This window comes from Pagrus major, chromosome 18, assembly GCF_040436345.1.
Source record: "Pagrus major chromosome 18, Pma_NU_1.0".
NCBI classification, from domain to species: domain Eukaryota; kingdom Metazoa; phylum Chordata; class Actinopteri; order Spariformes; family Sparidae; genus Pagrus; species Pagrus major.
The window spans coordinates 4,717,901-4,745,265 of record NC_133232.1 but is presented as its reverse complement, the minus strand read 5'-3'; the positions used below and the strand labels follow the sequence as shown (position 1 = coordinate 4,745,265).

At 45.7% G+C, this 27,365-nt stretch overlaps 1 protein-coding gene across 3 annotated transcripts; it reads right to left on the bottom strand.

The window, feature by feature from the left end:
• Positions 1-3,749: 3,749 nt before the first annotated feature.
• Positions 3,750-26,176, bottom strand: slc44a1b (solute carrier family 44 member 1b). Of its 3 annotated transcripts, none has more exons than XM_073486287.1 (16): positions 25,855-26,176; positions 25,328-25,417; positions 20,757-20,899; positions 12,761-12,897; positions 10,107-10,200; positions 9,780-9,949; positions 9,098-9,187; positions 8,836-8,993; positions 8,564-8,750; positions 7,828-7,996; positions 6,860-7,016; positions 5,991-6,074; positions 5,758-5,895; positions 5,430-5,666; positions 5,097-5,195; positions 3,750-4,298 (listed from the first exon to the last, which is right to left on the bottom strand). In XM_073486287.1, the coding sequence occupies exons 1-16, from the start codon at positions 25,876-25,878 to the stop codon at positions 4,200-4,202; spliced, it is 2,076 nt and encodes a 691-aa protein (XP_073342388.1). In that variant the 5' UTR covers positions 25,879-26,176; the 3' UTR covers positions 3,750-4,199. The 3 variants fall into 3 exon arrangements, with proteins under 3 accessions (XP_073342388.1, XP_073342389.1, XP_073342387.1); XM_073486288.1 differs by having other exon boundaries at positions 3,750-4,005; XM_073486286.1 differs by lacking the exon at positions 3,750-4,298 and having other exon boundaries at positions 4,375-5,195.
• Between the last annotated feature and the right edge of the window lie 1,189 nt (positions 26,177-27,365).

Sequence of the window (27,365 nt, the reverse complement as noted above, 5' to 3'; positions counted from 1 at the left end):
GTTTCATAATGATTCAATCTGAAATATTTTAAATTATATTTCAGTAAAATAAAACAACTTCATCTTGGCCTGACAGCATTTAACGAAATGAGTAAATAGCATCAGTTAGCTTAGCATCATCAGATCTTTCCCTCTCATTATAAACTAAAAACAGATTTCTTCATGTGTGCACAGAATTAAAGCTAATATTTAGAAAACTAGTTATTTGTTCTGCTAGCTTGTGATGCTACAGTGACTTCCTGTTTACACAGCTGATTGATTGTGATTGGAAAGCACTACAGATGTTTCCTAGCAACAGTTTCAAACATCACTTAAGTCTTAGCGAGCGGAGACATTTGTTTTACCGGCTGGTCAGAACCTGGTGAGAGCCGCAGACTAACACACTTCTGTACTGAGCTGAACCAGATAATCAATAACAGAAACAATAATTGATTATTTATCTGATTTAGTTTATAATAAGTTTAAATGTCCGTTCCTCTCTGATCTTCAGACACGTTTTCAATTATTAGAAACATTTTTTTCAGAGAAATTTCAGATTTTAATTTACAGAAAATAAACTAAATCTGATTCTGTCACATCACAGTCAGCTGATCTGAACACATGGAGACGTCACTAATCAATAATCAGTTAATCTGAATGAAACTCCTCAGTTCCTGCAGGTTAATCTGCCCGGCGACACACGAGTCACATCATCCAAAATAAATGTGACGAAATGTTTGAGAAGAATTTAAATATTTCATCCAGGAGTGTGTCTGTGTGTGTGTTACTGTGTGTGTTACTCTGTGTGTGTGTGTGTGTTACTGTGTGTGTGTGTGTGCGCGCATTAGTAAACATGCTCGTCTCGTCTGTTTTAAACACACACATGCTCTGAATATTTCAAAGTAAAGGTCCGCCTGTGAACTGAGCCACGTGAACAGAACAGAGGTCCATCTTCAGAAACAGAACTCAGAGCAGAAACTCTCCAGCTCGTCCGGTAAGGGAGGTGGATGATGGGAACAGTCGCAGCCTGAAACTGTCCATCTTAAGAGACACACACACCTCTGAGCTCGTTCACACCTCGGGACAGGAAGTCCACCTTCAGATGGTCCACAGAACAAGGTTCATCATCACGTCCTTCAGGTCATCAGAGACACGTCAGCGGGTTTGAACCGACTCATCACAGCTGATTGAGCCGGCAGCGTGAGCCTGAAAACAAACGTCCAGTCTTTCTTTGAATACTACAGTACCCATGAGCCTCAGCTGCTGTAAGTCACAGACAGACGGTCACATGATCCAGGAGAGTCCTGGTCCACGAGGACTGATGAGTGTCAGCAGATCAATAATAATCACCTCATTGATCTCCAGTGGACTCGTCGTCTGGACGTTTGGATTCAGCCCGACACTCAGCTCAACCTGCAGAGCAACAAGGCAACAGGCAACCAGGACGGCAACAGATCAACATGAGCTACATGCACCTCACTGAGCGACTGGACGCTGATGTGGTCAGTGTCTCAGGTTGCCCGGTCAGTTGCCCCTCAGGTTGCCCGGTCAGTTGCCCCTCAGGTTGCCCGGTCAGTTGCCCCTCAGGTTGCCCCATCAGTTGTCTTGTGTCGGACAGGTGGACAATGACTGATGGACATTAAAGGTCAGACAGTCGACTTCCTGTCTGAGACAATGTGTCGAACCAACCGAAGCAGGAAGACTTGTTGTTGTTATTGTTGTGATGTGGTCACATGATGCAGTTTGTTTTATTGCTGACTGTGTGAACGCCACAGGAAGCTCCACCCACACACCTCCAACCTTCTTCTTCGCTAGATTTTAATGGAAACACTTTCAGACAGTGAAGAAGAGATCGTACTCCAGGACAGGAAGTTGGATCCAGGTCTCCGTCACAGATCAGCTGACGGGACGCTGACGCCTGCTTCAGACTCGACATCACCACAAACATTATGAACTTCTCAGGAGCCCCGCCCCCAACACTCTGTGACTCCGCCCACACGATGACACGCACAACATGTAGTCTGAAACAGGCGTCGCACTGCGAGCTACACGTGAACCGTTAAACAGGCCGTCATCAGCCATCAACAGCCAATCAGAATCCTGTTCTCGTGATGACATGATTGTTTCTATGACGACGCTGCTCATTTTTAACCTGTTGACCCGGAAAATGTTTTACTGTGACGTGAACTGATGAAAGAGACATGAAGTCAAACACCTGGAACCAGCGAGACCACGTCCTTAATGATCCAGTGATCAGCAGTGATCATCAGCAGTGATCAGTGATCAGCAATGATCAGTGATCAGCAGTGATCAGCAATGATCAGTGATCAGCAATGATCAGTGATCAGCAGTGATCAGCAATGATCAGCGATCAGCAGTGATCAGCAGTGATCAGTGATCAGCAGTGATCAGGGATCAGCAGTGATCAGTGATCAGCAGTGATCAGCAATCAGCAGTGATCATCAGCAGTGATCAGTGATCAGCAGTGATCAGCAATGATCAGCGATCAGCAGTGATCAACGATCAGCAGTGATCAGCGATCAGCAGTGATCAGTGATCAGCAGTGAGGTTCTGGAAGTGAAGATTCTGTTGGTACTCTGAGTTGAATTTCATCATACTGTGTTAAAGGTACCGATGGACTCTCCAGGAGCTCTGAGGTTGTGAACGATGGTATCAGCTCCTGTAGACGGGTCCAGTCACTGTGATATCAGCCTCGTAAGAAAAACGTTTTGTGATTTCAAAAAGTACAACACTACAGCCACGTCTCTGATTGGTGGAGCTCGCTGTTACCATGGAAATGTTTACCGCATCTGTGAAAGTCACGTCAGCTTCTTGAGTTACTGCGACTCTGATGGGACAGTTACGTCAGAGCTACCAGGAGTCTGACGGGTCTCTGTAGACTAAAGATCACGAAGTCTGGACGAGGACGTCGTTGGACAGGAATAGTTAATGACGCGAGCAGCTGGTCACTCTGATCATCAAAAGTTTTATCATCACGATTTGTCTCGTAACGAGACAAACTCTTGAGCCCGTGAAGCCCAGTGTGACGAGGGCGTGTCCCGGATGGCGCGTTCGCTCTCGGGACGTGTGACTGAAAACCTGTTGTAAACGGGTCTTAATGGGTTGAATAAAGGGTTTCTGAGCCTTCACATGATTATGTGTGACGCAGCAGTGACTCTCCAGGCTTCAGCTACGTTAACAAGTCACGACAGAATTCACTCGATAAAATCGCTCATCTAATCTTTGTGAATGAACGATGCACCGAATGGTTAGCGTCCTGTTACCATGGAGACACCGCTGACAGGATGTGATGACTGAAACAGGAGCGAGGCATCATGGGAGTTTGGATCAACGGTGACAGAAGTTCACTTCCAGAAGCGGTGCTCATTGTGAGTCTCTCTGCAGCAGTGTCACGTTCACTTTGATTGATCATAACGAGATCAGTGAATGAGTGGAACAGTCTCCGCTCAGCGGTCTGATCTGATGGATGTCATGGATACTAATCAATCGGATGTATTGATCAATCAGCTGCCGGTGCGTCCCGTCAGGCTGATGAGCAACAGAAGAGACGTTGCAGCACAGTCTGTCTGACCTTTGACCCCTTCCTCTCACATCCATCTGTCCACAGGCTCCACCCCTCCGATGTCATCACAGCGCTCCTGATCCAACATGGAGTCCGGTGAGGAGTGTGCGTGAGTGATCGGCAGCTCGTGGACAAACAGAAAAAGTGTCCCGGCTGCAGTGTTACAACTGAAGTGTGAGCACAGACGATGAGTTCAGGTGAGTTTTATAAAAAACGACATCACTACGAAAAAATGCATCAGCCTGTTTAAAATCTGCAGCGCTTCAATATAAAGTGCTTCATTACATTGTTACGTTTTTACAGTTTCTTATTAAAATATCGTTTTCCCTGGAGTGAAACCATAGTAAACATGTTACACGTTGGTAAAAATAAACATTTGGAATGTCTCTTTTTTAAGAAGTCCCATTGGCTGATTTTGGTCAAGCTGAACTCGTCCCCGGAGCCTGAAACAGGAAACAGTCCACATGGTTACACTGTCATGGTTCAGCATCACACACAGCACGCAGGAGGAGGCGGGGAATGAAGGTGAGTGAAGCATCATGGCCCAGGGTAGTGAGGAGAAACCAATCAGATCAGTTAGTCCAGTGAGCAGGGAGCAGAATTTAAGAAGGTCACCAAACAATTCATTACACTTTTATTATTGTTGAAGGTTTTGATATTTAATCAGATTACTTTTATTTTCAGTAGTTGTGACTCTGGTCTCATTCAGAGCAGGTAACATGTGGAAGCTAGGACCCTGCAGACAACTTGAATCATTATTTATATATTAAAACATTTATTAATCTAATGTAAACAGACGAGGAGCAGAAACCTGAAGCTTCATCTCTGAGTTTATTATCTGCTGAGTCGTTAAAGCACTGAGGTGAGAAACAGAAGGCCGACAGAGACGATGACATCATCACAATCTATATAAATATAAACATACAAAAGTAAAAAACAAAGTTTGGTTCAACATGTTGAGGAGGAAGCAGCGGTGATGATGATGATGATGATGATGGTGATGGTGATAATGATGAGGAGGAGGAGGAAGGTTAGCAGCCATCAGTGTTCATCCAATCAGCATGCTCAGGACAGTGTGGACATGTTAGCATGCATCAGTTAGCACGTGTCAGTTAGCATGCATCTGTTAGCACGTGTCAGTTAGCATGCATCTGTTAGCACGTGTCTGTTTGCATGCATCTGTTAGCACGTGTCTGTTTGCATGCATCTGTTAGCAAGTGGCGGTGACGGCGGCTGATTTTGTGCTTGGGCCTGAGGGGGCGGGGCTTGGCGTGTGCAGCAGGCTGACGAACAGGAAGAGGGTGGAGGTGGGCAGGTAGACGCAGAGGAAGAGGACGATGTCCTCGCTCAGACAGAGGACGAAGTCGCTCTGCTCCGTCAGCACCCAGTCAACCAGCACCCCCACCAGCAGGTAGTACACCTGGAACTCCTGAAGCTCGTCCCACTCCTCCCTGTCCCCATCCAGCTCCGCCCCCACCTCCTCTGACAAGCTCTTCCGCCTGGCCATGCCCCCTCCGCCGCCACTGTCACTCACCATGGGCTTCATCTCCGCCCCCTCTGACACTGCCTCCTTCACCCGGCTCCGCCCACGCTCCACCGCCCGCTCCAACCGCCGGCTGCTCTCCACGAACTCCTGCAGGGGAGGGGAGGGGCCGCGAGGGACAGGTGGGAAATAAAAAGAGGAGGATTCCACATTAAGAGAAGGTCGCTGCAGGTGTCCGAGAACTTTAAATGTAAAATGTTGACAGGAAGTCACTCGTAAACAAATCAATACGTCACATTATTAATATCATCATCTGTCACGTTCAGATTGAAGGTTTGTTAACGATGCGTTCACGACTGATGAAACATGTCCGGTGTGTCTCACCATCAGAGCTTTGTCCATGAAGAACTCCTTCCCCGGAGTGCCATCGTTGTACTTGGTGTCGATGGCAAAGCAGAGGAAGAGGACGTCCACCACAATCTCAAAGATGGACAGGAAGCAGTGAGCCACCAGGAAGGAGAAGAGACACACGATGATCAGAGGCAGGAGCCACTCGGCGTAATCCCGCTGGTAGTTCAGGAGGAGGACCCCGGCGAAGGCCGTCGACGTCACAATCAGGATCTGAAACAGAGTCACACAGCTCGGTCCGTTTTGTTTTTACATGAGAGAAAAATGTTCAGGAAACAGACGGACGCACTGAACTCAGTCTCACCTTCCCCAGGAAGAGCACGAAGTCTCCGACGGCGTTGATTGTGGCGACACGCAGAGCGTTTTCCACCAGGATCACGAAGGCGTCACGTGCAGATGTGCAGAAGCTGGTGCTGTTGATGGCTGTGGCTGCATATGCATTCTGGGAATATAAATGACAGGTGAGACAATTAAGATAAGATACTGAGGTGTGTGTGTGTGTGTGTGGGTCTATGTGTGTGTCTGTGTGTGTGTTACCTGATTGAGATAGTTGAGGCACTTCTCCAAACACCACAGACAGCAGATACAAGTTTTCAGCAGACAGCGAGCGCACGCGTTCTCCTGAGAAACAATGACATCATCAGCTGATACATAATCAATAATATGACTGACTGTCATATTACTTTTCAGCTGGTTGTGTTAATAAAGTCTTCCTACCTTTCCTGCCAGCTGGTTGTGTTGTTGATAAAGTTTTCCTACCTTTCCCTTCAGCATGTTGTGTTAATAAAGTTTTCCTACCTTTCCCTTCAGCATGTTGTGTTAATAAAGTTTTCCTACCTTTTCTTTCAGCTGTTTGTGTTAATAAAGTTTTCCTACCTTTCCTTTCAGCTGGTTGTGTTGTTAATAAAGTTTTCCTACCTTTCCTGCCAGCTGGTTGTGTTGTTGATAAAGTGTTCCTACCTTTCCCTTCAGCATGTTGTGTTAATAAAGTTTTCCTACCTTTCCTGTCAGCTGGTTGTGTTAATAAAGTTTTCCTGCCTTTCCTTTTAGCTGTTTGTGTTAATAAAGTTTTCCTATCTTTCCCTTCAGCTGGTCGTGTTGTTAATAAAGTTTTCCTACCTTTTCTTTCAGCTGTTTGTGTTAATAAAGTTTTCCTACCTTTCCTTTCAGCTGGTTGTGTTGTTAATAAAGTTTTCCTACCTTTCCTTTAAGCTGGTTGTGTTGTTAATAAAGTTTTCCTACCTTTCCCTTCAGCTGGTTGTTTTGTTAATAAAGTTTTCCTACCTTTTCTTTCAGCTGTTTGTGTTAATAAAGTTTTCCTACCTTTCCTTTCAGCTGGTTGTGTTGTTAATAAAGTTTTCCTACCTTTCCCTTCAGCTGGTTGTGTTAATAAAATGTTTTCCTACCTTTCCCTTCAGCTGGTTGTGGATGTACATGAGGATGAGTCGGGGGATCTTGACCAGTGTGATGATGAAGGATCCTTTAGCCACGGTGCCCAGGTGGTACCGGACCAGCCTCAGGACTGAAGACAGGATGGGGGTCACCGGGAGGCGGTTCTTGTCCCTGAAACAGACACGGTTCAATCATCAATAACCAGCTGCCTTGTCTCCAACATGTTGAATCAATAAAAGTCCTTAAACTCACTTTGTCCTGTTTTTATCTACTTTGATCACAAATATGTTCGTATGTATTGATTCTTCATCTGCTGAAGGAAAGGACAGAGCTAGCTTAGCTTAATTAAGACATAAAGTCATAAAGACTGGAGACAGGGGAACAGCTATCTTAGCTTAGCATAAAGACTGGATACAGGGGAAACAGCTAATTTAGCTTAGCATAAAGACTTGAAACAGGAGAAACAGCTAGCTTAGCTTAACATAAAGACTGGATACAGGGGAACAGCTAGCTTAGCTTAGCATAAAGACTGGAAACAGGGGAAACAGCTAGTTTAGCTTAACATAAAGACTGGATACAGGGGAACAGCTAGCTGCGCTTAACATAAAGACTGGATACAGGGGAAACAGCTATTTTAGCTTAGCATAAAGACTGGAGACAGGGGAAACAGCTATTTTAGCTTAGCATAAAGACTGGAGACAGGGGAACAGCTAGCTTAGCTTAACATAAAGACTGGAAACAGCTAGCTTAGCTTAACATAAAGACTGGATACAGGGGAACAGCTAGCTGCGCTTAACATAAAGACTGGATACAGGGGAACAGCTATTTTAGCTTAGCATAAAGACTGGAGACAGGGGAACAGCTAGCTTAGCTTAACATAAAGACTGGAAACAGGGGAAACAGTTAGCTTAACATAAAGACTGGATACAGGGGAACATCTAGCTGCACTCTGTCCAGCAGGTGTGTACAGGTGCTGACTCACCTGGTGAAGTAGTACGTGACCACGGCTCCGGCCACAGTCATCTGCTGGCAGGCCAGGATGAACTCTGTGATCCAGACCAGACCCACAGCGTGGTACCAGGTCAGGTACTGCAGAGGCCCCGTCAGTCTGAACTCTGTCAGACCCGTCTCCTCGTTCTGGATCGGGTTCCCTGCAGAATCACACAGACATGCCATCAGTCAAACTACAATTCCCATAGTGCTTTGGGGGGTATTAGCAGACAGCAGCGTGTTGCCATGGAGACAGTGAGTTGGTCAGCTGTTGTCTGTTTACATTTAGTCTGATGGGCTCAGATTATCAGAACCGTTTCTGAACCTTCTGATTAATAAAGTTGTATTTGAATCAAACAGCTGAGCTTCTTTATGTCTCGTTTACATTTTTATTTTCACTTTTAAACTTTTAAAGTTTGATCTTATTCTAGCAACAACAACAATACTTAGCTGTTTAACCAGAGTCAACTCAGATCAATAAATCAGTTTTACGTCTTGACGTCTAAAAAGAAGCAAAATGAAAAAAGATTAAAGACATTCAACAGTCAATGGACCGCCGACCTGCTCATTAGGAACATCAGGAGTTCAGTATCTTGCTCAAGGACACTTTGACATGCAGCTGGGGGAGCCAGAGATTCGAACCAGCAACCCTCTGATTACTAGATAACCCGCCCTACCTCCTGAGCTACAGCCGCCCCACCTGGACCCCAACAGGTTCTTCAACTGACCGGTGGTTCCCAGGAAGAGCAGGACCAGGATCCAGTAGATCCAGAAGAGCAGGAGGGCGAGGAAGGTGACGAAGGGCTGCAGGGTGAGGAGGGGGAGGTGGATGAAGACTTTCCCCGCCACGTGGAACAGAGCGATGGTCAGAGCGACCCGTTTCCTCATGAACAGCATCAGCAGCAACAGGATGATCTGAAACAGAGGACCCTGATCAAACACAGCGCTCTGCCTCCACTCGCCATGAAGACAACATGTTTGTATCAGCTGGTATTCGTACGGTGAAGACGGTGGCAGCGACGGCGTAGACGAGCAGCGCCTGTCCGCTGTCTCTGCTGACCTCCACCTCCTCCTTCACCTCCTTCGTCACTTTCGTGGAGGTGTCGTTCCCGTACAGCCGGTGGTCGATGTAGAGCCACCAGAGGACGCTGGTCCCCGCTGAGGACACAGACACATGATCACAGACAGATTGACTTTCAGTTTGTTGTAAACGGACAGAACAGGGTTTAAATGTGCTCTGAGGAAACAGGAAGTGACCTCACCGAGGGACCCGAGGACGACCAGCGAGGTGAGGATCCAGACGAGGACAGCTGAGATGTAACGAATGATCACCATGAGGATCATCGAGAGGACTGACAGACAGACAAACAGACAGACAGACAGAGATGAGAGGTCATACATCACAGACACAGAACTGAACTGCAGCGTCACATCTGCCAGGCCTGGATCTACACAGTTTGACTCAGCGGGCCCAAACGTGCTCGTGGAGAAACAGCAGTGGTTGTTGCGGTGCACTTGTCTCCTTCCCACAGTGTTTCTGTGAGTGTTTTATCAAGGTGGTGTTGTTGAAGTGCTGCCAGCCCTCGGATCAGTCAGCTGTTTGCTTTTTTCTTCCGTTATCTTGAAGAAACTCCACACAGCTGACATGATGAAGCCTCACTCAGGCTCCTCCAGCTGGTCTGGTCACACAGTTTAAGCATCTATTGATAAAGTAGCTGATTGGCTGCTCTCATCTGTGAGAGGAGTTTTGTTAATAACAACCGGCTGAAGGAATCTGACTTCCTGTTTACTGACTGTGGACATGGGCAGTTCTGTCCATGATGACTGTATATTACCCATGATGCACCACCAGCACTGACGACCTGCCCTCTACATACATCACTTTACTGTGATTAGTATTGTATTGTCTCTGACTGTGTCCTGATGTCACCTCAGTAAACTCACCCAGAGCGAGGACACACAGTCCGATGATGATCTCTTTACTGGCGGCGACGCCGGCGATGAGTCGGTGCAGAACGCTGTTGTCACTGACGAACGTCACCACGGCCTCGGCAAACTTCGCATAACAGGAAACATCTAGCGGAGTGCAGCGGTTAAACACCGGCAGCGGCTTACTGAGGACGCACAGAGGTCAGAGGTCACACAGAGGTCACACAGAGGTCAGAGGACACACAGAGGTCAGAGGTCACACAGAGGACACACAGAGGTCAGAGGACACACAGAGGTCAGAGGTCACACAGAGGTCAGGGGTCAGCTGCAGTCAGGTCGTACCTGGGTGGAACAGGAAGTTTGGGACATTTGGAGAACCTCTCAGGAAGGCCGGGGTATTTATGACCTGCTAACTCGTAGGAACACAACTCTGATCCTGAAACACACAGAGAGAGAGAGAGAGACAGGTGATGACATCATCATCATCACCATCATCATCATCATTGTCATCAGTTTTCCGACAGGGAAAGGTGCAGTGGAACGGTCATCCGAGTATAATGGAGCGCACCATACAGAAGTATCTGCTGCTGTACCACCAGAGTACCGAGCAGCTTCACTCCTCAGACTCAGACTGAACTCTCCTCAACACTCAACATATAAAACAGTTTCTCTTGTGTAGCATGAAGAGACTGCAGCTCAGTGCTGAAGAATGACAGAGTGGAGGGTTTGTCACTTTGAGACAGACTCAGGCTAGCCATTTCCCTCTGTTTCCAGTCTTTATGCTAAGCTAAGAGAAGAAGAAGAAATGTTGAGCTTTTATAACTGAAGCCTGATAACTGAGGGTGGACAGAATAAGAAGAACACCCCTCCCCGAGCAGCCCTGAGCTCTCAGACTGATGAACTAGTCCCTCTGTGTATTTCTCAGACAATGACCCCTTTCATTAACAACATGGCTGCCAGAGGAGCTGTGATGTCACCTGATGAAACGTCTGCTGTCACGTTTCACACAGTGAACACACTGAGTCACAGCAGCCATGATGGAGGACAAACGGAGCAGAGTGGCACCAACCATACATACACCACTTAATGCTGCCTTTGTTAGTCTACTGTACTGTGTGTGTGTGTGTGTGTGTGTGTGTGTGTGTGTGTGTGTGTGTGTGTGTGTGTGTTCTGTGGTGTGTCAGGTCACAGACATTAAATCATCAGCATGATGTGACGGCCAGCGTCCGAACAACTGGTGACATCACTGCTTCCTTTAAAACCAACTGAGTGAAGTATGCACACACACACACACACACACACACACACACAGCTGGCTGATGTGAATGTATCTACATGGAAGCAGTCAGTGTGTAAACTCTTAAACGTTTATATTACCGTCGTCAGAGCGAGCGGTTGAGTCAGTCTGTCACAGATATATGTTGTGTTTGTGTTTATGTTGTCTGGTATTAAACTTTATTTGTTGTGAATGATCCCAGAGCGTCCTGAGCTGACGTTAGATTCAGAGTCTGAAGGACCATCTCAGTCTGACTGTACGTGGTCGACCTTCCCCCAGAGCTCAGAATCTGTCTCTACGCAGACGATACAGCTCTTTATTACTGATATCAACGGATTTATGGGGCATTCAGGACATAGCGGGGTGAATTATTCACGTGTCTAGATTATACAGTCGATGAAAAGATGAGAAGAGGCACAAATTAATGTTTATTTGCGGCGGGCGACGTGAATGATGCAGACACATGAAATTCGTGCATTCGTGAGTTGAAAATATTGAACTCAAGTGAGGATTTTTTATGGCGCTGTCTTAAAACCCAGCAGCGTCATACTGACATGATGATGTTCACATCTCTCATGTCCGGACATTCATGAACAACAATGGAGGAGAGAATATAATCAGTAATCGTGGCTGTTTGCAGACACCGAGTTATACGAGAACACGTCTACTGTACTGGGACAGGACAGAAAAGGAGCTGCTGTGGAGGAAAGTGAGCGAGGAAGTCAGACTACCTGGAAAGGTAGCCCAGGTTTAACCAGGATGCAGCGATGCTGTTAGCTAACAGGTTGGTTGTTACAGTAACTGTCCAGCTTCAGTGGACGTGAAGAACCTGCAGGTTGTTGTTTCTGTTGTTGTTACACACAGATAGCAGAAAGAAGGAAACAGGCTTCAGACCAACAGTCTGCATCCAGTAAGTCAGACTCATTATCACCAACCATTTCATAATCGATTCATCAGTTTGACTCATTAAAAAAACTCTCTGCTGTCAGCTTCAGTAAACTGAAGGTCTGAAAAAGACGTCTGAGGACGAAACGCTGATCGACATAGACATTAAACAGCTGATCAGTTAATCCAGATTATAATTGACAGGTTATTAATGAAGATCCTTTGAGTTTTGGACTGTCGGTTGACATCACTGTGGGCTCTGAGAAACTGTGATGAGCATTTACATTTACAACACGTTTCATCAGTTGATTGTGAAAATAACGGTTGAGTTGTTTCAATACATCGTCACTTCTCGATAATTAGTGACGGGTTAATATCAACAAGCAGCAGAGGTCTCCACCTGATCACAGACGGGTCAATGAGGACCTGAACTAAAGACGTCCTGACAATAATCAGACTAAACTGAGATAAAACATCAGCGCCTGCATCATTTAATCATCCTCCAGTCAACAGTCACTCAAACAGAATATTTATATGCTTCATTAACTAAAGTGCTGTTCAACAGGAGCTGATCAAGAGCAGCTGTGAGCCAATCAGGACTTGCTTCGATCGGTGGCTCATGTCTGCGACTACAAACTGGCCGACCCTCAGACAGACAGGTGTCTGTACCTGAAGGCAGCACTCAGGGCTAAAAACACTGAACACATTCTGCATGTTTCCAGGTTAGAAACTTTTTCAGTGTGTTTTACGCATCATGTTCTCTGATGACAACATGCTGCAGGAGACATCAGCACACCTGTTCAGGTGCGAGTCATGTTCAGAGTGATGAGCTCACCGTTGACCATGGCGAACGTCTTCAGGTCCTGGTAGGTCTTCAGCTCCTCGGTGGGACACAGAGACACGCAGAGTGCCATCGACTTGATCTTCCTCTGGACGATGTCAATGTTACAGGGGTCCAGGAAGAAGACGAACCTGCCGGGACAGAGAGCACAGGAAGTCAGTAAAGGTCACAGCTCAGGTGTTCATCCAGATGTCATCCCTTCAAATTAAGAGCGCTCAGTTGTCACAGTCAGTTATATACAGACAACTTTATTTATTTAAGATTTACTTGTCTTTTTAAACATCGTTCTCATGTTTTTCTTTGACTTCTGAAGAGCTGCAACGAAAAGTTCATTGAAAGAAAATCAATTGACAACTAATTTGATCGTTTCAGTCATTTTATTTGAAAACATGATAAATATTTATAACGCAGAGGATTTGCCGCTTGTATAACAGTTGACAGTAAAAGAGATATTTTTGGTTCTGGACTGTTGCTCAGTTAAAATAAGTTGTTAAGTTATTCTGGTGCTGTGAGACAATGTGATCTGCAATTTAAACTGAATCAGTTCATCATCAGCACATTAACAATAATTAAACAAAATAAAACCCTTCATCGTATAAAGCTCTTTGAATTCCTCCATCTTTAAAAGGTGAACATTCAGAGTTTAACGTTAATTTCAGACTCAGACAGTTTTAATAATTAATTCATTAGTTTGACTTTGTTGTTTTTTGTCATCACACTCAACACTTCCTGCAGATGTTTCACATTAAAAGCCTCCCAGGATGCGATGATTATTAAATGAGAGGGAGATTATTCTTATTGATTATTTCACTCACTGACTAGTTTCACTTCAGTGCATCCTCTTCCTGATGGGCTTTTATTGTGAAAAGCCTATAGGAACTGTTGGTTTGATTAACAGTAACTTTACAGCGATAGTAAAAATAAATCCAAGTAGAAGCAACTGATATACATCCCTGAATAGAGACAGCATGAATCACTTTTAATGTGAAAGGTCAGCAGGAAGTGCTGAGTTCCACAGAGATTAAACAATAACCTACAAATTAAAAGCGTTCAGAGGGAATCAGTGAATAAAAACTGTTGGGTTGTTTCTTCACACAAACATTAATGTGGATTTAATGAGACAGGAAGTGAACATGGAGGAAAACTGTTAGTCTGAAGTCATTGAAACAACTTCACTTTATAAAGTGCAGAATATGAACCGAGATAATTACAGTGTCGACTATTGATCCGAAAGATTGATCATTTAAAAAATCAATCAAGTAAATAAAGAAACACTGCAGCCATGAACATCTGTCGAGGTGGGAGGGAAACAATAAAACTAATTCATTCTTTAGGAATAGAACCAAAATTAATGATTTAACTCGAACTATGCTTAATTATTTCAAAGCTAAATAAACAGAGTGAATCAACATGTGATTCTAAGAGACACGAAAATCATCATCAGATAAAAAACTTTATTAATAACACTTTTTATAAAAGTGGATAACATATTAAAACAAACTGGAGTGAGATGTGTTAGTGATATGTGTTGAGACGTTTTGAGACATGTCGATGAGACGTGTTGAGACATATTGAGACGTGTCGATGAGACGTGTTGAGACATATTGAGACGTGTTGAGACGTATTGAGACGTATTGAGATGTGTCAATGATATGTGTTGAGACGTATTGAGATGTGTCGAAGAGACGTATTGATGAGGCGTGTCAGTGAGACGTGTTGATGAGACGTGTCAGTGAGACGTGTTGATGAGATGTGTTGAGACGTATTGAAATGTGTCGAGACGGTCGATGAGACATGAGACATGTTGGTGAGACGTGTTGAGATGTGTCAGTGAGATGTTTCAGTGAGACGTGTTGAGATGTGTTGAGATGTGTTGATGAGACCCATTGATGAGACGTGATGTGACGTGTTGATGAGACGTCTCGATGAGATGCGTCGGTGAGGTGTGACGATGAGATGCGTCGTTGAGATACGTTAGTGAGATGTGTCCATGAGACGAAACGACGTGTCGATGAGACGTGTCGATGAGACATGAGACATGTCGGTGAGACGTGTTGATAAGACGTTTCGGTGAGACGTGTTGAGACGTGTCGGTAAGATGTTTCGGGGAGACGTTTCGGTGAGACGTGTTGAGACGTGTCAGTGGGATGTTTCGGCGAGACGTTTCGGTGAGACGTGTTGAGACGTGTTGGTGAGACGTGTTGGTGAGACGCGTTGATGAGATGAGTCGTTGAGATACGTTAGTGAGATGTGTCCATGAGACGAAACGACGTGTCGATGAGACATGAGACATGTCGGTGAGACGTGTTGATAAGACGTTTCGTTGAGACGTGTCGAGACGTGTCGGTGAGATGTTTCGGCGAGACGTTTCGGTGAGACGTGTTGAGACGTGTCGGTGGGATGTTTCGGCGAGACGTTTCGGTGAGACGTGTTGAGACGTGTTGGTGAGACGTGTTGATGAGACTTGTCGATGAGACGTGTCGAAGAGACGTGTCAGTGAGATGTGTTGATGAGACCCGTTGATGAGACGTGATGTGACTTGTTGATGAGACGTGTTGATGAGACGTGTTGATGAGATGCGTCGGTGAGATGTGCTGATGAGATGCGTCAGTGAGATGCATCAGTGAGACGTGTCATTGAGGTGCGTTAGTGAGATGTGTCCATGAGACGTGTCGTTGAGACGTGTCGTTGAGACGTGTCGTTGAGACATGTCGTTGAGACTCGTTAGTGAGACATGTCGATGAGACGTGTTGAGACATGATGAGATGTGTTCACGAGACATGTCGATAAGACATGTTGATGAGACGCGTGTGAGACGTGTCGATGAGACGTGTTGATGAGACGTGTTAGTGAGACGTGTCGATGAGACGTGTCGATGAGACGTGTCAGTGAGACGTGTCAGTGAGACGCGTTAGTGAGACGTGTTGATGCATGTGAGACGTGTCGATGAGACGCGTGTGAGACGTGTCGTTGAGACGCGTGCGAGACGTGTCTTTGAGACGCGTGCGAGACGTGTCGTTGAGACGCGTGCGAGACGTGTCGTTGAGATGTGTTGATGAGACGTTATGAGATGTGTTGACGAGACGTGTTGATGAGACGTGTTAGTGAGACGTTGTTGATGAGACGTGTTAGTGAGACGTGTTGATGAGACGTGTTAGTGAGATGTGTTGATGAGACGTGTCGATGAGACGTGTTAGTGAGAAATGTCAATGAGACGCGTTGATGAGACTTGTCGATGAGACGTGTCGATAAGACATGTTGATGAGACGCATGAGACGTGTCGTTGAGACGTGTCGTTGAGACGTGTCGATGAGACGCGTTAGTGAGACATGTTGAGACGTGTTGATGAGACGTGTTAGTGAGACACGTTAGTGAGACGTGTCGATGAGACGCGTTAGTGAGACGTGTCGATGAGACTTGTTAGTGAGATGTGTTGTTGAGACGTGTCAATGAGATGCGTTAGTGAGACGTGTTGAGACGTGTCAATGAGACGCATTGAGACATGTCGATGAGATGTGTTAGGCGTGTCAATGAGACGTGTTGAGACGTGTCGATGAGACTTGTTAGTGAGATGTGTTGTTGAGACGTGTCAATGAGATGCGTTAGTGAGACGTGTTGAGACGTGTCAATGAGACGCATTGAGACATGTCGATGAGATGTGTTAGTGAGACGTGTCGATGAGACGTGTTGAGACGTGTTAGTGAGACGTGTCGATGAGATGCGTCAGTGAGATGTGACGAGCATCTTGTCGTCACATCTCACCGACGCATCTCATCGACACGTCTCACTAACACGTCAGTGAGATGCGTCAGTGAGATGTGTCGATGAGACGTGTGTTGAGATGCGTTAGTGAGATGTGTCCATGAGACGTGTCCATGAGAAGCGTGTGAGACGTGTCGTTGAGACGTGTCCATGAGACGTGTCCACGAGACACGTTGATGAGATGCGTTAGTGAGACACGTTAGTGAGATGTGTCGATGAGACGTGTTGATGAAACGTGATGAGATGTGTTGACAAGACGTGTTGATGAGACGTGTTACTGAGACCTGTTAGTGAGACGTGTTGATGAGACGTGATGAGACGTGTTAGTGAGACGTGTTGATGAGACGCAATGAGAGGTGTTAGTGAGACGTGTTGATGAGACGTGTTAGTGAAATGTGTTGATGAGATATGTCGATGAGAAGTGTTAGTGAGAAATGTCAGTGAGACGTGTCGATGAGACGTGTTGAGACGTGTCAATAAGACGTGTCGATGAGATGCGTTAGTGAGACGTGTCGATGAGACATGTCGATGAGACGTGTTGAGACGTGTCAATAAGACGTGTCGATGAGATGCGTTAGTGAGACGTGTCGATGAGACGCGTGTGAGACGTGTCGTTGAGACGTGTCAATAAGACGTGTTAGTGAGACATTGAGACGTGATGAGATGTGTTGACGAGACATGTCGATGAGATATGTCGATGAGACGCGTGTGAGACGTGTCGTTGAGATGTGTCGATGAGACATGTTAGTGAGACGTGTCGATGAGACGTGTTAGTGAGACGTGTTGAGACGTGTTGATGAGACGTGTTAGTGAGACGTGTTGATGAGACGTGTTGATGAGACGTGATGAGACGTCTCATCGACGTGTTGATGAGACGTGTTAGTGAGACGTGATGAGATGCGTTAGTGAGAGGTGTTAGTGAGAGGTGAGAGGTGTTAGTGAGATGTGTTAGTGAGACGTGTTGAGACATGTTGATGAGACATGTCAGTGAGACGTGTCAATGAGATGTGTTGATGCGACGTGTTGATGAGACATGTCAGTGAGACATGTCAGAGAGACGTGTTAGTGAGACGTGTCGATGAGATGTGTTAGTGAGACGTGTTGAGACATGTTGATGAGACATGTCAGTGAGCCGTTTCAGTGAGACATGTCAGTAAGACGTTTCAGTGAGACGTGTCAATGAGATGTGTTGATGCGACGTATTGATGAGACATGTCAGTGAGACATGTCAGAGAGATGTGTCAGTGAGACGTGTAGATGAGATGTGTCAGTGAGACGTGTTGATGACATGTGATGAGACGCGTTAGTGAGACGTGTTGATGACATGTCGATGAGACGTGTTAGTGAGACGTGTTGAGACATGTTGATGAGACATGTCAGTGAGCCGTTTCAGTGAGACATGTCAGTAAGACGTTTCAGTGAGACGTGTCAATGAGATGTGTTGATGCGACGTATTGATGAGACATGTCAGTGAGACATGTCAGAGAGATGTGTCAGTGAGACGTGTAGATGAGATGCGTCGGTGAGACGTGTTGATGACATGTGATGAGACGCGTTAGTGAGACGTGTTGAGACATGTCGATGAGACATGTAAGTGAGACGTGTTAGTGAGACGTGTTAGTGAGACATGTCAGTGAGACGTGTCAGTGAGACGTGTTGATGAGACGTGTCGATGAGACGTGTCAGTGAGACGTGTCTGTCCACACTGGTGCTCTTGGTTCTGTTTTATCTGCACTTCATCAAGTGACTGACAGCAGCTGACGTGCAGCGACTGTGGGGCGTCCAGGGCCCCCAAGTCAGGCCTGAGTCATGTCGTGTTTGAAAGTGTTTGCAGTAAAACTAGCAGAGGAGGATGAAAAGGAGGATGAAGAGGAGGGTGAAGAGCAGGATGAAGAGGAGGATGAGGAGGAAGATGAAGAGGAGGATGAAGAGGAAGATGAAGAGGAGGATGAAGACGTGGGAGAAAAACTGAACAAAGAACAAAACGTCTTGTTCTCTTCCAGCTGCAACAATCTCTGCTGACCTACACTCAGACCTGCACCTGAACGCATCACGGCTGTGACACACACTGAGTACTACACAGAGTACTGCAGAGTACTTATACTACATGCAGAGTACTCATAGTAACAAAATACTGCAGTAACAGTAACCCAATACCATATCTAGTCTAGTCTGGGATTGTTGTTTTTATGTCATGATAACTCTTTTGATTTTTGAATTCTTATTTTAACAGCTGGTCTACATGATGTACTGAGTAATGTCCATGATGTGTTAGCAGTGTACCACACTAAGGCCTGACTGTCAAATGGAAATCATTTATGAACAATATCAATGTAACAAGAACTTGTTTCAGCAGTCAGTCAAAGAGGAGACCTGCCACCTAGTGACTGTTTGTTGTAACTGCCATGGTCATGTAGCTGTGTGATGGTCATGTAGCTGTGTGATGGTCATGTAGCTGTGTGATGGTCATGTAGCTGTGATGGTCATGTAGCTGTGTGATGGTCATGTTGCTGTGTGATGGTCATGTTGCTGTGATGGTCATGTAGCTGTGATGGTCATGTAGCTGTGTGATGGTCATGTAGCTGTGATGGTCATGTAGCTGTGTGATGGTCATGTAGCTGTGTGATGGTCATGTAGCTGTGATGGTCATGAAGCTGTGATGGTCATGTAGCTGTGATGGTCATGTAGCTGTGTGATGGTCATGTAGCTGTGATGGTCATGAAGCTGTGATGGTCATGTAGCTGTGTGATAGTCATGTAGCTGTGTGATGGTCATGTAGCTGTGATGGTCATGTAGCTGTGTGATGGTCATGTAGCTGTGATGGTCATGTAGCTGTGTGATGGTCATGTAGCTGTGATGGTCATGTAGCTGTGTGATGGTCATGTAGCTGTGATGGTCATGTAGCTGTGATGGTCATGTAGCTGTGATGGTCATGTAGCTGTGTGATGGTCATGTAGCTGTGATGGTCATGAAGCTGTGATGGTCATGTAGCTGTGTGATAGTCATGTAGCTGTGTGATGGTCATGTAGCTGTGATGGTCATGTAGCTGTGTGATGGTCATGTAGCTGTGATGGTCATGTAGCTGTGTGATGGTCATGTAGCTGTGTGATAGTCATGTAGCTGTGTGATAGTCATGTAGCTGTGATGGTCATGTAGCGGTGATGGTCATGAAGCGGTGATGGTCATGTAGCTGTGATGGTCATGTAGCTGTGATGGTCATGAAGCTGTGTGATGGTCATGTAGCTGTGATGGTCATGAAGCTGTGTGATGGTCATGTAGCTGTGATGGTCATGAAGCTGTGATGGTCATGTAGCTGTGTGATGGTCATGTAGCTGTGTGATGGTCATGAAGCTGTGTACCCAACAAAATACTACAGTAATACCCAACAAAATACTGCAGTAGTACCCAACAAAACACTGCAGCAATACCCAACAAAACACTACAGTAACACCCAACAAAATACTACAGTAATACCCAACAAAATACTGCAGCAATACCCAACAAAATACTACGGTAATACCCAACAAAACACTGCAGCAATACCCAACAAAACACTACAGTAATACCCAACAATATACTACAGTAATACCCAACAAATACTGCAGTAATACTCAACAAAATACTACAGAAATACCCAACAAATACTGCAGTAACTCCCCTGAGTATCACGGGGCTGCATGTCAGGAACACACCTGGTACACGTCACTATGGCTGTGTCTCAATTCAGGGTCTGCATCCTTCGAAGGGCGCGGCCTTTGCAGCCTCCGAAGGCGAGTCCTTCGGAGGTACCTTCAAAAGCCGTCCACCATTGTTAAATGGGACGGCCTAGCCTTCGGAGCATTTCCTGATTGCGTCACCAGATGTTCCCGCCCCTTACCCTTACGTCATGATTTCTGCCACCCAGGCCCACGAAAGTGACGATCTACACCACTTGATGTCGCCATTTTCCTTCTTTCTTTCTTCTGTTTCGGGCGCGCAAAGGATCTTGGGATATGGGAGGCCGCGAAGGATAGTAGCGGTGCATCCTCCAAAAAGAGGGAAAAGAAGGCTGCATTTGTGGGCTGCATTTGGAGGAGCCTTTGAATTGGGACAGCCTTCGCGCGGCGTTGTGACGTAATTGGCCTTCAAATGCGCCCTTCAAAGGATGCAGCCCCTGAATTGAGACACAGCCACACTCAGCAGCAGCAGTCCAGGTGACATCAGAGACTTAATGTGACATCAGACTTACTTCCTGTCCGTGTGGTCGAGGCCGCTGAGCCGGACGCCTTCAATCTGCTCATTGCGTTGACCGCACGTGTTGCCGTAGCTGTCATATCCGAAGACGAGGCGAGCGGCGCCGCCGGTGGCGATGGTGAAGCCGCAGATGCTGCCCTGCAGGACACACAGACAGAGCAGGAAACAGTCACATGACAGCTCTGCTTTAAAATCAAACCATTTATTGTCCAATCCAGTGGCTCGTTTGAAACTCTGTGCAGTCTAAAGAGCCAATCAGCTGTCTGCTCTGCTGCTGCATTCAGTGTCTGCAGGAAATCAGGAACACTGAGTCTCATGTATCTTTCATTATAATCTGCTGCTTCAGAAACCAGACTGAAGCTGAGCGAGAGATCACACCTGGACCTCAGTCACACCTGGAGTACAGGCACACCTGGACCACAGTCACACCTGGAGTACAGGCACACCTGGAGTACAGGCACACCTGGACCACAGTCACACCTGGACCTCGGTCACGCCTGGACCTCGGTCACGCCTGGACCTCAGTCACGCCTGGACCTCAGTCACACCTAGACTAGAGTCACACCTGGACCACAGTCACACCTGGGCCACAGTCACACCTGGGCCACAGTCACACCTGGGCCTCGGTCACACCTGGACCTCGGTCACGCCTGGACCTCGGTCACGCCTGGACCTCAGTCACACCTGGGCCACAGTCACACCTGGACCTCAGTCACACCTGGTCAGCTCTGGCTCATGTTTCCTTCAGTCTTGATGATGACTGATGTGTGTGACTGTGATGCTCTTTTCTTTGTGTCTGAGAATTGTATTATATTATATAAACTTATTGATCAGATATCTGTTGATGTGTGAGCAGACTGAGGCCTCAGGCAGCAGTGATTCACTCCTCATTACAGACTGCATACATCATTTAAAACGTCAATATAAAGTCCACATGTTGAACTAAAGAGTAACACAATCATTAAATATTAAAACATATCTGATCGTCACATATTGATTCATCTGATGGTACTCAGCATTAAACTACACTGACACTGAATACTGTGGATCAGGAGCAGCTGGAATATTGATTAAAAACAAATCATCCATACTTATTAATTTAATCAGTGTGATGGAGCTTTAATCATGTATCTGTGTACTCTGACAGCTCTACTGGATGTGTTTCACTTCTCTTTTCTCTCTTCATATTCTTGTCATTTCATACTAAAATGTCATGTTTGTATATAAAACATTTCATTTATCATCAACAATAAACAAACACATCAGCTTCAACATGTCTCGTTGGTTTTCTGTTCACCAGTTTTGACCCAGTTTAAAATCAGAGACACTAAAAATCACGTTTCATTGAAACCTGTTCACACGTAAACAAGTTTATGTTCAACAGGAGGGAATTTAAATTACTGATGAAGATTAAAGGTAGAAAAATATCCTGACCACTGTGATGTCACCACGCTCACTGTGATGTCATCACGCTCACTGTGATGTCACCACGCTCACTGTGATGTCAGCAAGGTGAGTCACATTTAAAAGTGACATCACAAATAGGGCTGCAACTAATGATAACTTTCGGTGTCAATCAATCCATTGATTATATTAACGATGAATCGTTCAGTCTGTAAAAAATCGAATAAACATGAGTGTTCAGTCAGCAGTCCAAAACCCAAAGAGTCTTCAGGTTCTGTCAGAGAGGACAAAGAAAAGCAGCAGATCCTCAGTGAAGACGCTGAACCAGTCATGAGCCACGTTTCAGCTCAGATTACTGATCAGTTGTTTCTGCTGTCACATGACTGATCAGCTGTTTCCTGTCTGTATTACCATCATGGCATTTCTTGGTTGTCTCTGGACAGCCTGCAACATGGCCGATGTTAGCTGCCATACAAGAACAATTATAACTGACCCTGAAGACCTGTCTCCATTTTGTGTCCTGGTTCGTTGACCTCTAGCCTCTGTTTATTTCTGTACCCACGTAGCCTACACCGCGTCATCCTTTGACTAAATTACACTATATGTAGCCCAGTTTATTCGATCAAACACATTTATGGAAACACATCAGATTCACATTTTAATTGTTTTCATTTTAAAAAAAAATATTTGCTTGATATTTAAAGTAGGGATGTCCCGATCAGGTTTTTTTTTTTCACCCCAATCCCGATCCAAGTCATTTAATATTTAGTATCTGCCGATACTGAGTCCCGATCCGATACTTAGCCCGAACTAATATTTTCCTAGATATACAGCTGCATTAAGAAAAAATCCCCTGCATCCAAGCTGTTCCTTAATAGGTTTATTATTTTGTTGAAACAAAGTAAATACTTTCATATGGCTCGTTGCCGAATAAATGTTATGCGCGCGTCTGCGTTCTGCCACAAATTGTGCTCCGTTTACGACAGCTGACGTAAAAATCATCGGGCTTGGGTCCACGTTCAAAATTGCCGATCCCGACCAGTGAAACAATCCCATATCGGCCCCGATCCTGATCACGCAGATTGGCTCGGGACATTCCTAATTTAAAAGGACACATGGCAACTGTTTGACTTTTAGAATAGACAAAAACAATTCATCGATTATCAGAAAATTTGGCAACTAATTTATCTTTTATACAACTAATGAATTAATTGACTGATCAGAACCACACCTGTGATATTTAACCTGTGTCATCATCATCATCACCATCATCATCCTGTCAGCACCTGAGTTCACTGTCCAACACCATCACCATCATCATCATCATCTTCACCATCATCAACATCTTCACCATCATCATCACCATCATCACCGTCTTCACCACTATCATCATCATCACTATCACCATCACCATCATCATCACCATCTTCACCATCATCATCACCATCTTCACATCATCATCATCACCACCATCATCACCATCATGACTATCACCACCATCATCACCACCATCTTCACCATCATCATCAACATCATCACCATCTTCACATCATCATCTGCACCATCACTATCACCACCATCACCACCATCATGACTATCACCACCATCATCATCACCATCATCACCACCATCTTTACCATCATCATCACCATCATCACCATCATCATCACCATCTTCACATCATCATCTTCACCATCACTATCACCATCATCATCATCATCACTATCACCATCATCATCATCACTATCACCATCATCACTATCACCATCATCATCACTATCACCATCATCACCATCACCATCATCACCATCATCACCATCACCATCATCACCATCACCATCATCACCATCATCACCATCACCATCATCACCATCACCACCATCATGACTATCACCACCATCATCACCATCACCACCAACATCATCACTATCACAATCATCATCATCATCATCATCATCATCACCATCATGACCATCACCACCATCATCACCATCACCATCACCATCATCACTATCACCATCATCATCACTATCACCATCATCACTATCACCATCATCATCACTATCACCATCATCACTATCACCATCATCATCACTATCACCATCATCACCATCACCACCAACATCATCACCATCATCACTATCACCATCATCACTATCACCATCATCACCATCATGACTATCACCACCATCATCACCATCACCACCAACATCATCACTATCACAATCATCATCATCATCTTCACCATCATCATCATCATCATCATCACCATCATGACCATCACCACCATCATCATCACCATCATCACTATCACCATCATCATCACCATCACTACCACCATCATCACTATCTTCACCATCACTATCATCATCATCACCATCACTACCACCATCATCATCACCATCTTCACCATCACTATCATCATCATCATCATTATCATCACCATCTTCACCATCACCATCATCACTATCACCACCATCATCATCACCATCAGCATCTTCACCATCACCACCATTATCACCACCATCTTCACCATCACCATCATCATTACCATCATCTTCACCATCATCATCACTATCATCATCTTCACCATCACCACCATCATCATCATCACCACCATCATCTTCACCATCACCACCATCATCACCATCATCTTCACCATCATCATCATCATCACCACCATCATCACCATCATCTTCACTATCATCTTCACCATCATCATCATCATCATCATCATCACTATCACCATCATCTTCACCATCACATCATCATCATCTTCACTATCATCTTCACCATCATCATCATCATCACTATCACCATCATCATCACCATCATCATCATCATCATCATCAACTGCTCCTCCTTCAGGAAATGACTGAATATTGTAATCATTGATTATTGATCTGATGATGATTGATTGATTGATTATCAGTACAGTGGGAGGAAACATCAAGTCTGTTCATGTTGACAGGCAGGTCACTGTGACGTCACACAGGAAGTCTTTAGAGTAGCTGCTGATTGATTTTCTCCTGATCACTGATCGATGATTAGTTTGAGTTGGATGATAAAGAACATGTTGGTGTGCTGTCACTCACACATGAAAGCTGATCACTAATATTGATTATGTAAACATGTCATCAGAGTAAGGCTGGCTGTGGTTACCATGCCGACGCAGAAGACGGTGAAGAGCAGGAACCAGGGCAGGTCTGTGCAACTCCGGTCCTCCAGCGGTCTCCATTCTCTCTTTGTCCTCTGAAACACACACAAACACACCGTCACAGCGGGACCGGACCAGGCCTGAGGACCGGGCCGACACACTCAGCCTGTCCCCGGCCTGTTAGCTCGGCTCGGCTCGGCCCGGTTTTCATCACGAGTCACATCACACAAAGCTACATGTCGACCCGGAGCGGCTGCTGACCGGAGCAGAGAGCCGAGCGGTGTGTGGACAATAACAAAGCGGGGACATGACGGCCCGTCCCCCGCCAGCAGGCCCGGTAACCCGCCTGTCCCCGCGAGGAGCTAATTGGATTACCGCTCCTGGCTCTAATCCCAGCTCGGCCCTCTCTGCTCCCCGGGACAGGTTTCCCTTTCACGGTGAAAAAATAAACACGCACCGGTGCTCTGCTGAAGGGCACCGGGGGGTGGAGGACGGTACAGAGCCGAGCCGGACCGGGCCGGGCCGTTCTTACCTCCGCGCTACCGCAGCATCCCATTGCAGTCAGGGTGGACGTGCCCGGAGCTTCACGGAGCTTCACGGAGCTTCAGCTCAGCAGCAGCGGGGTCTGGAGCCCTACAGGCGGGGGGAGGAGACGCACAGCCCCGCGCGCTCTGCCTGCATGCACTCACTGCGCAGCGGCGCGATCCCGGAGGCCGAGCCCGGAGCGGAGACGGTGCCGACGGTCAGACTGAGCGGTCCGGCCCGCTGAGCATGCTACTGTCGGAGCCTCCTCCGGTTACCGTACCGAGCGGGGATTAGCAGCCGAGGATTTGTCCGCCACACTTCCTGGTGGGCCGTCAGGTGCAGCGGCCATTCATCTCATTGCGCATGCGCAATTAGTGCTCGTGCCGGACCTTATTGGAGCAGCTGCACAACAAAGCCGGCAGAGTTGCAGGTGTAATACCAGCGGTGACCGCTGAGTGGAGGCTAATGACAGGGTGGCGCTGTTTCCACATTTACAACTTTATTAGAAAGATGAATGACAACAATGTCTTTACATTTATTTATTTATTTATTTATTTATTTATTTATTTATTTATTTATTCACCACTTGACTAAATGTGGGCTCACAGATATTTTCTACATCTACATGTTTATTTAAAGTGTCTGACAGTGACAGACTTCAGAAGTTATTAGTAAATTTTTCCATAACATTTCATTATTAGACTGTTTCCTGACAAACACTTCTGTTAATGTAGTAAAGTGGTCTGTACTCATTACTCTGATACTTTTAATTGCTACAGTATTACTACAGTACTTCATCACCACAGACAACCAACTTGTCTCCTGAAGGAAGGTTAAAATCTTTGGACTTGATTTTAAAATATCAGTCTGTCAGAGACAGGACCAGAAAGTCTGAAGTATCCAAATCATTTACTGGAGTAAAGTAACAGTACCACAGTGTAGAAATACTCAGTTACAAGTAAAAGTCCTGCAGTCTCACTGAAGTATCACAGTAGAACAGCTTCAGTGAGTCTTAATGTGATGTATTAATCATTATAACTGCAGCTGTCAGATGAATGTAGTGCAGTAAAAATACACAATCTAACTCTGAAGTGAAGTACAAGTATCAAGTATAAATATAAAATGGAGTACTTCAAAATGTGTACAGCACTTGAGAAAATTTTTATCAGTAATCAGTCAAACAAACCTTCCCTGAGATCCTGAGATGAACCTGCTGCTGAGAGCTCGAGGAGAGACGCTTCGGGTCCATGTTCCTGGAGAGCCCTGGAAACGATTGGAGATTCCTTGAAAGTCCTGGAGAGTCCTGCAGGGTCCTGGTGTTCCTGTCAGACTGAGGACAGCAGCGATGTGGGTCTGATCAGCCTGCAAAGGACAGAGAGCTTTTGTCTTATTGTTTACTGTTGTACCAGGCTGAACAAGTGTGTGTGTGTGTGTGTGTGTGTGTGTGTGTGTGTGTGTGTGTGTGTGTGTGTGTGTGTCAGCCTGTTTAAAGTCTCGTCAGCAGAAACCATCTGGAAT